This window comes from Parus major, chromosome 3 (genome assembly GCF_001522545.3).
Source record: "Parus major isolate Abel chromosome 3, Parus_major1.1, whole genome shotgun sequence".
In the NCBI taxonomy this organism is placed as follows: Eukaryota; Metazoa; Chordata; class Aves; order Passeriformes; family Paridae; genus Parus; species Parus major.
In genome coordinates, this window is record NC_031770.1 from 79094348 (window position 1) to 79107944 (window position 13597).

The 13597-nt window shown below is 36.2% G+C and overlaps 1 protein-coding gene across 4 annotated transcripts in view; it reads left to right on the forward strand.

Annotated features, from left to right (window-relative positions):
* Positions 1 to 12560, forward strand: part of CEP162 (centrosomal protein 162) — a 41282-nt gene extending 28722 nt beyond the window's left edge. For all 4 annotated transcript variants that reach the window (XM_015622130.2, XM_015622132.2, XM_015622133.2 and 1 more), the window contains 7 exons: positions 1074 to 1178; positions 2228 to 2452; positions 3529 to 4196; positions 5013 to 5154; positions 6121 to 6219; positions 8979 to 9113; positions 10811 to 12560. In XM_015622130.2, the coding sequence (XP_015477616.1) occupies positions 1074 to 1178; positions 2228 to 2452; positions 3529 to 4196; positions 5013 to 5154; positions 6121 to 6219; positions 8979 to 9113; positions 10811 to 11029 (1593 nt within the window). In that variant the 3' untranslated portion in view covers positions 11030 to 12560. The remainder of the gene's footprint in view (positions 1 to 1073; positions 1179 to 2227; positions 2453 to 3528; positions 4197 to 5012; positions 5155 to 6120; positions 6220 to 8978; positions 9114 to 10810) is intronic.
* Positions 12561 to 13597: the final 1037 nt, after the last annotated feature.

The window sequence follows — 13597 nt, forward strand, 5'->3', positions numbered from 1 at the left end:
TTCTTTCTTAGGAAAAACTCCCTGGTTACAGCAGTAGGGAAGAAAAACTCAACACTTGAAATCTAAAACAAAACTAATACATGAATCTTGAATACTGCTGAGATTTACATTGTCTACTTGTCAGTACATTAGACTTAGGATTCACAAACCAACAAAACAGAAAGTTTTACCAATGCTAAAATGTAACTGATCTTGGGATTTTTTTATGGTGTTTTATTAGAGAGGTCGCAGATGAAAGGAGGTGCTTCTGAAGGAGCAGCCTTCAGAAGACACCCCATATCAAACTTTGATCAAGATACCATTCCTGTGAAAGAAAATATTTTTATTGGCATTTTCTCTGGGCTGGACAGGTGTATAAAAGTTCTGGTGCCTAGAGCTGTGACTTCATAGAAATAATCAAATCTGTCAAACTATAAAATGCTGGCATAAAAGTGTGACTTATGCTAATATTACTGATGTGGGAGAGAATTCAAGATAGGAATATTTTTAAATATCCAGGGTGTAATATCCCTGTACAGAGTGGCTAATAAAGGTAGGGAATTCAATTTTAGATTATAGCTTTGAGTCCTCATGGCCAGACTTAGAAGTGCAGGAATGTGAGTTATCCAGGCCCTCCTTCCCCTGATTCAGGGACTCAGCTTTTATTTAGCCACTGCATAACATTGCCTTTTGGCTGTTTCTATATTTCACCACATAGTGTAGCATTGCAAATCACAAACCATTTCCTAAATTCATCCTAAAATCATGGAATGCACTGTAGTACTTTATATGACAGCTGATTAATCAAGCCTGCATACTGGCAGTATGAAGGAAAGAAAGAGTTTTACTGAAGACAAGAGTGTCCCAGAGCTGAAATTCTCTTTTAGATTTCCCTATCTAGTTTCAGTTGCTTTGGAGAAGGAAACTGTCATGTGGGTTAAGAGTCAGAAGAATCATTTAGTACTAAAATTACCTTTACGAGTTTTTAAGTGGCAGAATACTTCCACTGTATTGTGTGTGTTTGAAATGCTTTTGTAATACAGGACAATGTCTCTGAATACATATTTCAGTTTGTCTCCTTGTAAATTGGACAGGTTGAGAAGCTCAGAGCTGAAGCAGGAGATCAGTGTGTGCAACAGAAGAAACGTTTGCGAGACAGAGCAGCAGATGCTAAAAGAATTCAGGATCTTGAGCGACAGGTATGCAATAAAAGAACTGTCTTTCATTTAACCTTTGTTTGAGATAAGGTCTCTTAAAGCCCTAGTGCTTTTGTAAGGATAAAGCATAGCATGAAGTTCTGTGATAAAGTTACTTGTGTTATTAAACACAATAACAACTGAACTTGGGTTATTGTGTTATAAATGCAACAAGCTGCAATTATTTACTTAGAAAGAGCTCTTCTTACTACTGTGTTCTAACAAGCTGATATCCCTTTTAAAATCTTTTTAAAATAATTGCTCAGAGTTTCTTTGAAAGGGGCAAGAGGGCAAAAGCCAAAGCTTGCTGTCTATCCTCTAAGACTCCTGTCCACGTTCAGTAATTCTTTAACAGTATGGTGAATTTCAACCAAGTTGATTCAAGAATAGGGGTTTAAATGCTTTTGGATTCCAGTGTTTCCACCAAAGAAACAAAAAGTGGAAGTGGGACTTCCTGAATTTTAGGAGGTGGTGGTTGCTTTAGTTAGGGATGTGGGCAAAAGCTCTTGTCATGGGCAAGAGCTTTTGCAGAATTCTGATATGAATATCTTATCCATAGATAAAAGGGAGAGTTGTTATTAATGTTGCATGCAAAGTATTAGTTTTATATTATTGCAGACTACAAAATAAAAGGCATATAATCTGTTACTGGGACAATAATTCCGATATTGCTCTGAAATATCTCTAACAGTTGGAAAAGTAGAATGTGAATGCAAATCCAAAAAAAAGCATATTCACAGCATTAAGAACCATACTCAAATCCCTTTTTTTGACTTTCTTTAGACTATTGACATAAGGCAGTCTGAAGACCAGAGCAATATTTTGTTTAAGATCATGTGTAAGTTAGTCAGTAAGAGAAAATGAGTCTGGATTTTCTGTAAACAAAAACATAAATGAGAGGAACATAAAATAATTCTCAATATGTGGATCTATAGTTTTCATTTTTCCACCTTTACTGATTGAAATTTGTTAACATTCTGTCATTTATTTCTGCTACCTTTTCATTAGAACTTTATTATTTTTGACGTTTGACTTAATTTTCTTATGAATAGATCAGAGAAATGGAAGGAATTCTAAAAAGAAGGTATCCAAATTCCTTGCCTGCTTTGATTTTTGCTGCTGCTGCTGCTGAGAAAACAAATGATCTTTCAGCTAAAACAAACACAGTTGAATTTTTGGAGAGAAGAATAAAGAAATTAGAAACAGAACTTGAAGGTAAAGATGATGAAGCTAAGAAAAGCCTCCGTGCCATGGAACAACAGTTTCAAAAAATAAAGGTAAAAGTTGAGTTGTCTACTTTGCAAGTAAGAGTCACAACTGTTTAAGACAGGGTAGTGGTTAAAACTGAAGGCAAAGGCCACATTCAAGGGGAACAAAATACTCAAAGGATTTAGAACCAGAATTTCAGCACCTTCAGCACCTAAGATAAAAATAGCATTGAAATTGCTAGGGTGGTATCGAAACAAAGAGAATATGTTCTTGAGGCACAATAATTTAATTATACTAATAATTTAATAATTAAGGTAAGTGGTTTTCACTCTGTGGGTCAGAGTAGCTTCTTATCTAATTCCTTGCTGTACCAAAGGCTGTGACTTCAAAAGTCTTCAGACTGAGCATTTCTGCAGAGAGCATTGGGACCCACTAAACATACTGTCCAAAAATCACGTGATAGTGAGCCTAAGGACTCGGGTTAGGAAGCATGGCGTTTTACTTTAAGGAAAAGGGGAACTGCACAGGTGCCTAATGAGCAAGAAAGAAAGCATTGGCCAGTTGTTCCACCTTTTCTCCACAAGTTGCTCATTATACTTTTCTCAGAGGCCATCCAAGCTATTAAGAAGGTTAGGTTTTCCTCAGCTTATTAGGAGGAAAGATTTTGTGTCTCTCTGAATTCATACTTCTGTGTTCATACTTATAAACACCTAAAAAGAAAGATCTGTTCTTTTAAAAATTAAGATGTTTTGAAAAATGTAAAGTACAATTTTGGACATATAACATGAATGTTTGCCAGCTGACATAACAAGTACATAACGACAAAATTAACATTGGTAGCATCTGAAGAGAACTCAATTACATAAAAATGAAATATTTTCTTGTCAGTCTAATTTTCTGTCCCATAGTTACTGCATCCATTGGGATTAGATTATTTTGTAGTAAATGTTTCAAGTAATCCTGTTTTACAGCAGAATTAATTTCTGAACTGATTGAGTAGTTTGTTAGTAATCCTGATTTGTATCCTGTCTTCTGAAGTCTTCTTTCAGGTGGGCAGTAACTTTAAAGAATAACAGGAAGAGCTAATAATAACAGTACACTTACGAAATTGCTTTTTTGTCCCTGCCTTATACTCCCCTCCTAGATACAGTATGAACAAAGACTTGCAGAGCTTGAGCAGCTGCTTGCCTACGAATTTATGAATGAAACACCAAAACTGAATGGTGATAAAGCCACTTCAGCAGAACTTGAACAGGAGCTTCAGAATTTAAAGAAAACCCATCAGATCACTGTTGGAAACCTCCAAACAGAAATTGAAAATCTTAAAAGTCAAAATTCCCAATTAAAACTCATAAGTAGAAATGATAATAAAGACTTAGAGTCCATGGACTCTAAGATGAAACAAGGTAACACAAAAGACAGGTTGTTAAAACTAAATGAAGAACTGGTCACTAAAAACAGAGAAATACAAGACCTCACAAAAACGGTAGAGAAACTTCAAAAAGAAAGGATGGTGATGTTGTCTGATAATAATTTGAGAAATAAAACAAACACTTATGGAAACTCTACAGAAGTCTCAAAAAAGAATACCTCAGCAACAGATAGAAGGAATTCCAACACTGAACCCTGTCTAAGCATTTTCAATGATGACAAAGTACACCAACCAGATACCTTTTCTGATTCTCATCTCTCGGAAGTTCTGCAAGAAAATGCACATCTGAAAGAGGAGCTGGAGAGATTGTCCCTAGAAATGAGCCAGCAGCGGGTGAAGTCTCAAGCAGCGCTGGCTTATTCTGAAAGTAACATTCGAAGGTAAATGCTCGACATATTCCTTTAAAAACCTTCTTAAAGTGTTGTCAAACATAGGATTGAAGTAGCACATTAACATGTCAGCCTTATGTGAAGGTTGCTTATACCTTTATTTATACTGTTTTCTGGCTTTAGGAGGGCTTTTTAGGTTTTTTGTTACTTTTTGGTTTTTTTAAGCAGTGCACTGTCACAGTTCTTTCTACAAGCAAACCTGTATTAATGCTTTTATTAATACAACAATTTCTTATGCTGTTAAGTAAAATATCTCAGTGTTAATCATCATGTCCTGGATGCTTTGTGTTGTATAGCATTAATATTTGGTCTGTGTTCTTTCCTTCAAACCTGGGATATGCTTTCAGTGGGATTTACTTGGCTGACCGTAGAAACCTTATACTTGCCTTAGTCTCCCTTGCATCCCTTCACAAAGCAGAAGAAATTAGCATATTAAGATTGCAACAAGTTCTTTTCTAAAATAGATACCTAAAAGAAGATAGGTGCATTATGATTAAAAAGCATCTGTTTTCTTGCTGCTGTTTTAATAAGAGGAACAAGAAAGGATGATTGAATTTTCTGTATCCTAACTGCCTCTAGTTAGGTGATACACATATTCACCATTGTAGGTTTCCCAGCTTTTACTCCTTCCATAGGAGTAGAATAAATGGTGATCCTGTCTTGAAAGATTTTGTTATGAAATATCAAAGATATGCCACCTTTACCATTTTTTTTTTATTTTGTGTGTTCAAGTGAGAAGCTGCTGCATTTTTGAAGAACTGTCTGTAGCTGCTTTACTACATCTCACTTTTCTCTTGCTCTGTTCAGGATGCAGGAAGACACAGCAGAATACATTGCATCTCTGAAAGCTTCCCACCAGAGGGAAGTCGAGAAGATTGTTTGCCAGCATGCAAAGGAACATTCTACTTCTAAAGTAGCTGAACTAAAGAACAGAATTTCAACACAGGAGGTAAGATACAGTAGATATATTACTTACATGTAGATATATCTTAAAGTTATTTCTTTCTGTATTGCTATAAAACTTACTTTCTTTGAAGTAGGATCTGTTGTTCTAAAAATCATTCTGTGCCACAGTATTCACAGAATCACAGAATGGCTGAGGTTGGAAGGGACTTCTGAAGGTCGTCTTGTCCAACTGCTCTGCTCAGGAGGGTCATCAAGGACCATGTCCACATGGCTTTTGAGTATCTTTAAGTAGAGCAATTCCTCTTGGCTGCTTTACACGTGGTATAAAGGGTAGAAAGAGCTGTTTCATTCAGATTATTTAAGAACGTTGTAAAATGAGAAAGGAATTTGAAGATTGAGGCTTGTTTTCAGTTACTGCATATGTACCTGCATACTATTTAGCAGCCCAGGCACACACACATGTTGGAGGCAGTGTTGTTGATACACACATCACTTACACCTGCAGTACTAGAATCACAGAATCACAGAATGTTAAGGGGCTGGAATGGACCTCCAAGATCATCAACTCACAAGCCCCCCTTGCCATGGACAGGGACACCTCCTACTAAACCAGGTTACTCAAGGCCTTATTCAGCCTGTCCTTGAACACTGCCAGGTTTGGGGTGTCCACAGCCTTCCTGGGCAGCCTGTTCCAGTGTCTCATTACCCTCACAGTAAGGAATTTCTTCCTAATATGTAACCTAAACTTCCCCTCTTTCAATCTGTACCCATTATTCCTTGTGCTATCACTACAGTTCCTGATGATGAATCTCTCTCTGGCTTCCTTGTAGGCCCCTTCAGATACTGGGAGGCTGCTGTGAGTTCTCCACACAATCTTCTCTTCTCCAAGCTGAACAGCCCCAGCTTTCTCAGTGCTGCTTATTTTTCTTCTGTGCTTCTCCTGCCTAGGTTTTCACATGTTGTCATGGGTGTGTATGCTAACAAAAAAATATTTTTAAACCTTTTGTAGATATTAATAAAACATCTTCAAGAACAACTTGGTGAACAAGAGAGACGTCAAGAAGCTCTTCTAGTTTCACAGATAAGAGAGCAGCTCCTACAAAAAGAGGTAAATTTCAATTCCAATGGGGGTACCTTAGTCTAATAAGAATTTTCATCCTAATTCATGTCAAGCCTCAAATAATATAAAGTAAAATAAGTCTTAGAAACAAAATCTCCATCAATTGCTTCTACATCAATTATCCCTGAGAAGGCAAGGTTTTTCTTGTGTGACCAGGGGAACAATACAGAGCAGAACTTCGACCTTCTTTGATTTTCATCTTTTTATTATTATTTTTATTTTGTTTGAAATGTCTGTCATCTGTATGACATTTAATCAGCTGGTTAATCCAGGTTTTCATACCCTCTGAGAGTTATGAACTTTTTCTTCATTCCTCTTTATTAAGATTTTTTATTATTGTTCTCAAAAGATTTTCTTTTTTCATCCTCCATTGCCATAAAACTGACTTAGGCAGTTATATTCTTAGGTTAGTCCTCTGCTGTCTCTGAAACTTAATGTGTCTTAAGAAAGGAGAGTTAGCTATAAAAGTTAAGGAATTTAGTGGGTTTTGAGAAAAGTACTTTTTTTCTAATCTTCTATTTCTATCAATAGCATATAATCTAAAAATTTTGTTTGTTCTTATCTTTGCTTTTGGGTTAATGTTATGTCAAGTGGCTGTCCATTTTTAGCTCAAACTTTTAGAATCATTGGCTCTGCTTTTGTTATTCTTGAAGTACTGCCAGTTTGTTGGCACCTCCTGCTCAGGAGGAGGATGTAGCCTGTCTCAGCATTGTGCCTATGCTTTATTCACCATCTCCTTGATGAATGAACATCACTAATTTTAACTTAATTTTGATAATACTCTAACCTGCAAGGGTTATTAAAAGTGATTAATCTCAATCTCATGAAACTCAGATTTACCTGGGTATTTATCTTACACATGTAAAAATTCCACCTCTGTTGTGATGTACTTGTATAAAACTGTGGGTTTGTAGGGGGAGAAAAAAGATGTCCTATTAAATAATATTCTGTGTTTGCAGAATAGAGGCTGAGACTTTGGCATCATGTAGATGTTGGATTTCCTTACAAAGCTTGTTTCATGCCAGTGGTGTCAGTATAAGTAATACTTCTTCCTGGAAAAACAGGGCAAGAGTACAGTGAGACAAATGTTATTGTTTCCTCTATGACTGCTTTACAGATTATTAACAGTGATGGTTTAAGAGAGTGATCATCCAATCTGGCCCACATGGTAGAGGCCAACTTCAAGGTGCTGGTATTTAAAAAAATGTAAAGGAGTATCCTTGTTACAGAAATCATTGCAAGGCTGTACAGAGAAATATCTATGTCAAGCCTCGCTTTTGCCCTCTAGCACAACTTCTGTGTTTCTTTTAAAATACATCTTAAGCATTAAATGGTTAAATAAGTTTTGCTGAGAAGACAACCAAAACCTGCAAATCGAAGTAATAGTGATAGGGGAAAGCACTTCACCGGTAATAAGATTGAGTCCTCTGTCTAAAATGGTGGCATGTCCAAAAAGACACAGTTTTTCCTGAGGCTTCTTGGAAGATTGTTACTTGAATACTAATCTCAGAAGTGCTGTTCATTAATGTTTTCCATTAACTGAGTACTTCTTTTCCTTAACAGCTGCATGTAGCCCTGCATTGTATTTGACGTGGTTAAGTTACTGGCAAAATACACAGAGGCCATTTTCTCCCTGGGATTTTTTCCCCTCATGAGATCTTTCCACTATGATTTTTTTAATTGTATTTAACTTTATACTTGAGACCACACATCAGCCCTTCCCTTCTGTGGGACAACTTAGCAGCCAAGCAGTAGACACTCAGTTGCACAGACCTTTTGAAACGAAGTCTTGCTTCTCTGACAAACGTGGATGAACAGGTTAAAAGCTGCTGGAGTAATGGACAGGCAAAAATGCACTGACATAGGCCTTGTTATTTTAGAAAGCCACCTTAAAATATGGAAATAATAATAAGCTGCCTTAGAGTCACTTCTCAGTAAGAGTGACAACACAATGAAGACACAATGCTTCCAGCTTGAGTTCACAGCAGAGAGCCAAGGGTGGCTAAGTGCTTGAAGAGGGTTAGCAGCTCTCAAATACATTGGCTGAGGGAAGCTAAGGACTAGTATAAAGGACAAATATGCCAAAGTTTTCACTTTAGTTTACTTCCACACATTAAGAGTGATCAAATATACTTTGGATGTTAAATGAAGGACTATCAAGTTACTTAAAATAGGCCAAGAATGAGAGTAAGCCAGTAGGGCTTTATAAGGAAACTTCCCTCAGTTTCTGGAGGATTAGGAAATCAGTGTTAAGTCATTGTCAAGCTGATTTTACCTGGTAATTATTCAACTTAGATGCAGGCTTCTAATCATTTCTAGCAGCATATCTTTAATTAATTTAGTCCTCAGAAATACACTGGTATCTTCTATATTTGGTCTGTATCTTGGATGTGATAAGGAATAGTGTAAGAACATCTTATCATAATAATTCTGTTAACTTTTGTTGTGTGAAGTATAAAATTTGACAGAACACAATTTCTTCATAAAATTATTAACAGAACTGAATTTATCAAAGAGAACTAGACTTTTGTGTCCTCAGGCTACTTTTTAGAAATTAAAAATTCTAATATAAATCCCTGAGTCCCTGTTAAAGCTTTTGAACAAAGGAGATTTCTCTTTTATGTCCTCCTTTCAACAGCTTTTGGATGTAATGATTAAACAATGCAAATACATTTTTTTTAGGGAATTTGGTTTATACATTGCCTAACACAATGATAACAATTTTTATCAATTCTCTTTGACTGTAGGTGACAAAATTGTTGGAAGAACTGAGAGAGGCTAGGGAGAGCCAGAGTCCTGAAATGAAACATTTCTTGTGCCTGGAAAAGAAAATCAAGCATATAGAGAGCAGACATGCAGAAAGAGAGCATGAAATTCAAAAGGTACACCACTGTGTAACTGCATTTCTTTCTGAAGAGCAATTTATTGGTTTAACTGTAATTTTATGGTATTTATTCAGGCTTATTTAGCTCGCACTGCAGGAGGGAAGTAGCTTTTATACAGCCGTGGTTTTGTCTTTGGCTGCTAATGCAAGTGAGTGTAGTTGCAGGCCTGGTCAGCTTGACACTGCTGTGGTAATTAAGATTACTTGTGTAACTTCCTTGCAGCCTGGTCTGAAGGCCTTGCTGTTCAGAGGTTGGACAGTGTGACCTCTGAGGTCAATATCATTATTTCATATTTCAGTTACACAGTGAAAGCAAGCTACTGAAAACTGACAACAGTTTGGAATGCAGATCTAAGCTATTATATATTCCTTAATTGAACCGTAATTATGTAGTCCCAGCAGCCCTATTCAGAAAAGCTATGTTGAAAGTGTAGAAATATTTTATTTTAAATTTTAAAATCAGATCTCAAGAAATATACTTTTAATATACAGATTTTTTTTGTCGTAGAAGAATTTCTTCTTGTACATTTCTATATCAGATATTTAATTTCTTTCAAAATAGATCTGTGCATAAAACAAGTCATTGGATTAAAAACAAATCCTGTTGCCACTGTTGATTTCATTATTTTTGTTCACATTCTGTTCTAAAGGTGACTGTAATACAGTTCATTTTTTGCTATTAATTTTCTTTTATATAATGTGAGGACGTCTTTACCATTTCTGTGAAGTGTTTGCTGCTGCCTACTCCATTATCTAGCTCCACTGAATACCAATAGTATTTGCTAAGATGTTTTGTAATGTTTTGGGTGTTTTTTTAAAGAAATAATAGTATACGTAATTAGTACCAAATAATTTCATCTTTTTGTGGTGCTCTTGCCCATGTTGTGTATTAAGCTTTGAATTTTATTTTGTCCTAGTTTTTCTCCTTTAGCCATCAGCACTGGGGCATTGAACAGTTGCCCAAATGAATTACATTAAAGTGAATAGTGTAGAAAAGGAAATTGCTGAGCATGAAGTTAACAGGTTATCCCGAGTATCAAACTGCAAGTATGATAATTATGGTCTTCAAGTGATAGTCTTTCTTTAAGTAATCTATTACAATTAATTGTGGTGTGGAGATTTTAATATCTTATGACACTTCTTATGTTGTGTAATTTAACAAGATTATGTGAGGCATTCGTGTTAAAGTTATTCAGACCTTTATCTGCAGCAGCATCAGATCTTTGTGACCATAGGACAATTTCTGATAATTTATAGAACTTGTGGTTTTTAAAACTAGAGTTGTAGGCTACAACATGGTCATTCATGTTTTGCAGAGCATTATTTTAATTACCATATTTAAGTGGCAATTCAAAAAGTTTCTTTTGATTTGTAGAGGGTTTTATGTTATATGCTGAGCTTTGTCTTAAATATTCAAATTTAATTGCTGCTTTGGAGACAAGTTAAATTCTCCTGAGACTCATTAGTCAATAATCAATACTACTCTTCTGTCATTAATGCAAACATTTAAAGGAATTCATTGCTATCAAAGTTATTTTTTTGTAATATTCAGTACAAATTGTTTCAAGTTAATGTGAGCATTCAGCTTTGAGACAGAGCATCAGATGAAATGATGTAGCAGATTTTTGCAAAGTGGCAGCACTGACTGAGTATTGGTATAGGAAATCACAGTGCTGACTTCCTTCTAATTTGCAGGCAACCCAACTAACACAGCACATTTCTGAGGTAAGGCAAACCCAGGAGGTTGAGAGGTGGCGAAGGCTGGCACAGCAGAAGAACCAGGAACTGGAGAAATTTCGAATGGAATTGGATTCAATACTAGATGTTTTACGTGAACTGCAGAAACAAGGGGTTATTATTCCTGCACCTGATTCCAGTGGATTCGGAGTGACAGCTGTTGGAAGGCCTGAGTAGGTAGTAGTTAAGTACAGCAGCAGAATTTTAATATTCTAAGTTATGTATAAAAAATGTTATCGAAAATCATTATTGTAATGTGTATAAATCACACTGCATTCTGATCTTCTCTGAAATATCTCATGTCCAGAGGCAGATTTACATTGAGCAATACTCTAGTCATATTGTATGTCTTCTATTTTATTAGTAATAAATTTGTGTATTTTTTTAATAGGAGTAGTGAGGTTATTCCATAAATTCAACTACCACTGAAAAAGTTCTTCTTTCACAGACTTTAGAATATGCCTGAATATTTTTAACTTTGATTTCTAACCTGGCTTATAGTGATTCCCTTGCAAAAAATTTGAGTAGTAAGCTGTTTGGTTTGTATGTTTAGTTTATAGGATAAATGCATTTCATTCCATAGTGCAGGAAAAGTGTCTTTTTCCAATATTTGCTTGTCTCCCTCCAGTTCATATAATATTCATTCACTTATCTTTAAGACCTCTTTCCACTTTAATGAATTATTGGAGGGCTGGAGCAGGGCAGGCATTCCCTGCTGGTGCTTAGATTCAAGCTGTTCTTTGTTTCCTTTTCACATAATTCCTTTTGTGCTGGTAATGATGGCAGAGTGGGTCTAGCTGAATTCTTACAGGGCAGATACAGAAAAAAACCTATAAAATACAGTGTGAGAGTAGTTATTGGTGTCCCTTTTTAAAGGGAAGTCTGTACTGATAAGGTTTTTACAATGGGCTGTTCAGGATCTGACATAGTAAGCACCTCTGTAGGTGATCTTGACAGAGACCAGTCAGATGTAATTACGGTGTGCTAAAGCTCAGACTTGAGGGATGTGTAGGTGGGGAAATGTAAAGTTAAAATATTGAGCAAGTTAGGAAAGGGACCAGGGAAACAAAAACAAAATGAAAACAAAACAAGACCACACCACCAAAAACAAAAAACCAGAACCACCACCCAGCCAAAAGCCAGACCAAAATACCAAACGTGGAGGTAACTTTCTGCTGAGCTGACAGGCATCATGGCAGGTAACACACTGAATGTTGGAGGCTGTTGCCTTCTCCCTCTCCTCAGGCCTAGTTACACACCTATGCTGTAGAGCAGGTACATAGGAGCAATTCCTACTGTAGCACATAAATGAACCTTAGAGTGCTACGCTTTTAGGCTCTTCTTTGAAGAAAGAGATGGACCCAGTGGAGGGAAAGAAGAATCATCACTCCAGGAAATATATATATATAGTAATTAAAAAAGGATGGACATTGCCAATTAATATGGTAAGCTTGGTTGGTCCATGTCCAGGTATTTTCAGTATTTCTATTCTGTCCCCATCTAAAAAAGTATTAGTCTTTATTCATAAAACGTGTAAATATAAAAATGCTTTGTGTATAAAGTATCAGCTATGCGTAAATATTATGCATTTTCTTGATTTGGATCTGTTCTGGAAATGAAAAAGATAAAAACTGAATCATTTCAACTAATTTATTTCCTGTACAATTTTCTATTTATGTAACCCTGTATTAAAAGTGTGTGACCTGAAGTGAGAGATGTTTTTTCAACTACTGCAGCCCTTGTGTTCCCAGAGAGGCCAGGTCTTAGATAGGGGTTCCTAGGACAGTAATCCTAGAGGAATCATTTCTGGTCACTGGAAACCCTCTCCCATGTATGATCCTGCAGTCATTAGGAGAGGGCTGCCCTAATGTTCATGTAGTTAATTCACTTTTTGCAATTTGTACAGTCAGTTCTCAGCCAGTTCGTTGGAGAACATGTTGCCAGAAGGTTCTTCTCTGCTGTCCTTGCTACCTGTCAATATCCAAGGCTAAAAAGTGGCAAAAAATGTCAGTGTTACAGTATTCAAGGTCAAGGTGCATAAATACTTAATTTCATGACAAATATACCTCCTTTACTTCACCTTGATTGTAGATGAAAGACATGTTTAGGTGAAAAAACATGTAGCTGGTAGAGGAGCTCTGCAGTTAAATCTGCTGCAGGTGATGCATTTATACTGAGTTTTGAGAAGAGGCTTGAGGCCAAGCACTAAGAAAATTCAAAAAAATTCAATTTTCAAACACCTTGAAATTCCAGGTACTCATTTTGAAGACTACTCTGATCAGAACACTTTCTATTCTGTTTCTAGTGCACCAATGTGTTTATCTTCTGAGAAAAAATGATTTTTTTTTTTTTTAAACAGGTTATATATTGCCCTTTCCCCTGAGGCAAAATATGTCTGTTAGTCTTAAAAAGGAAAATAAAAAGGAAGGAAGGACAGCCTTAAAATAGCTGTTTTTGAGACTGCAGAACGATTCTGCATTTGCCTTTGGCTCTAAGGCAGAGGCAGAGCAAAAAATCTGAATCAGACTTGCTGCCACTGAAGTGTCTGTGAAGTGGTGTGGGAGCTCTACAGCAGGAACTGACAGGTTATTTTTCTGAGAGAAGTAGCATGAAGGACTTTAAATATAGAAGGGAGATAAGATGAAAAAAGTAGAAACATCATCAGGAAAGAACAGAAGCAGAAACCAAACACTTAAATAGCTTTACATTATTAATACATGCGGCAGAAGGATATTAACTATGAAA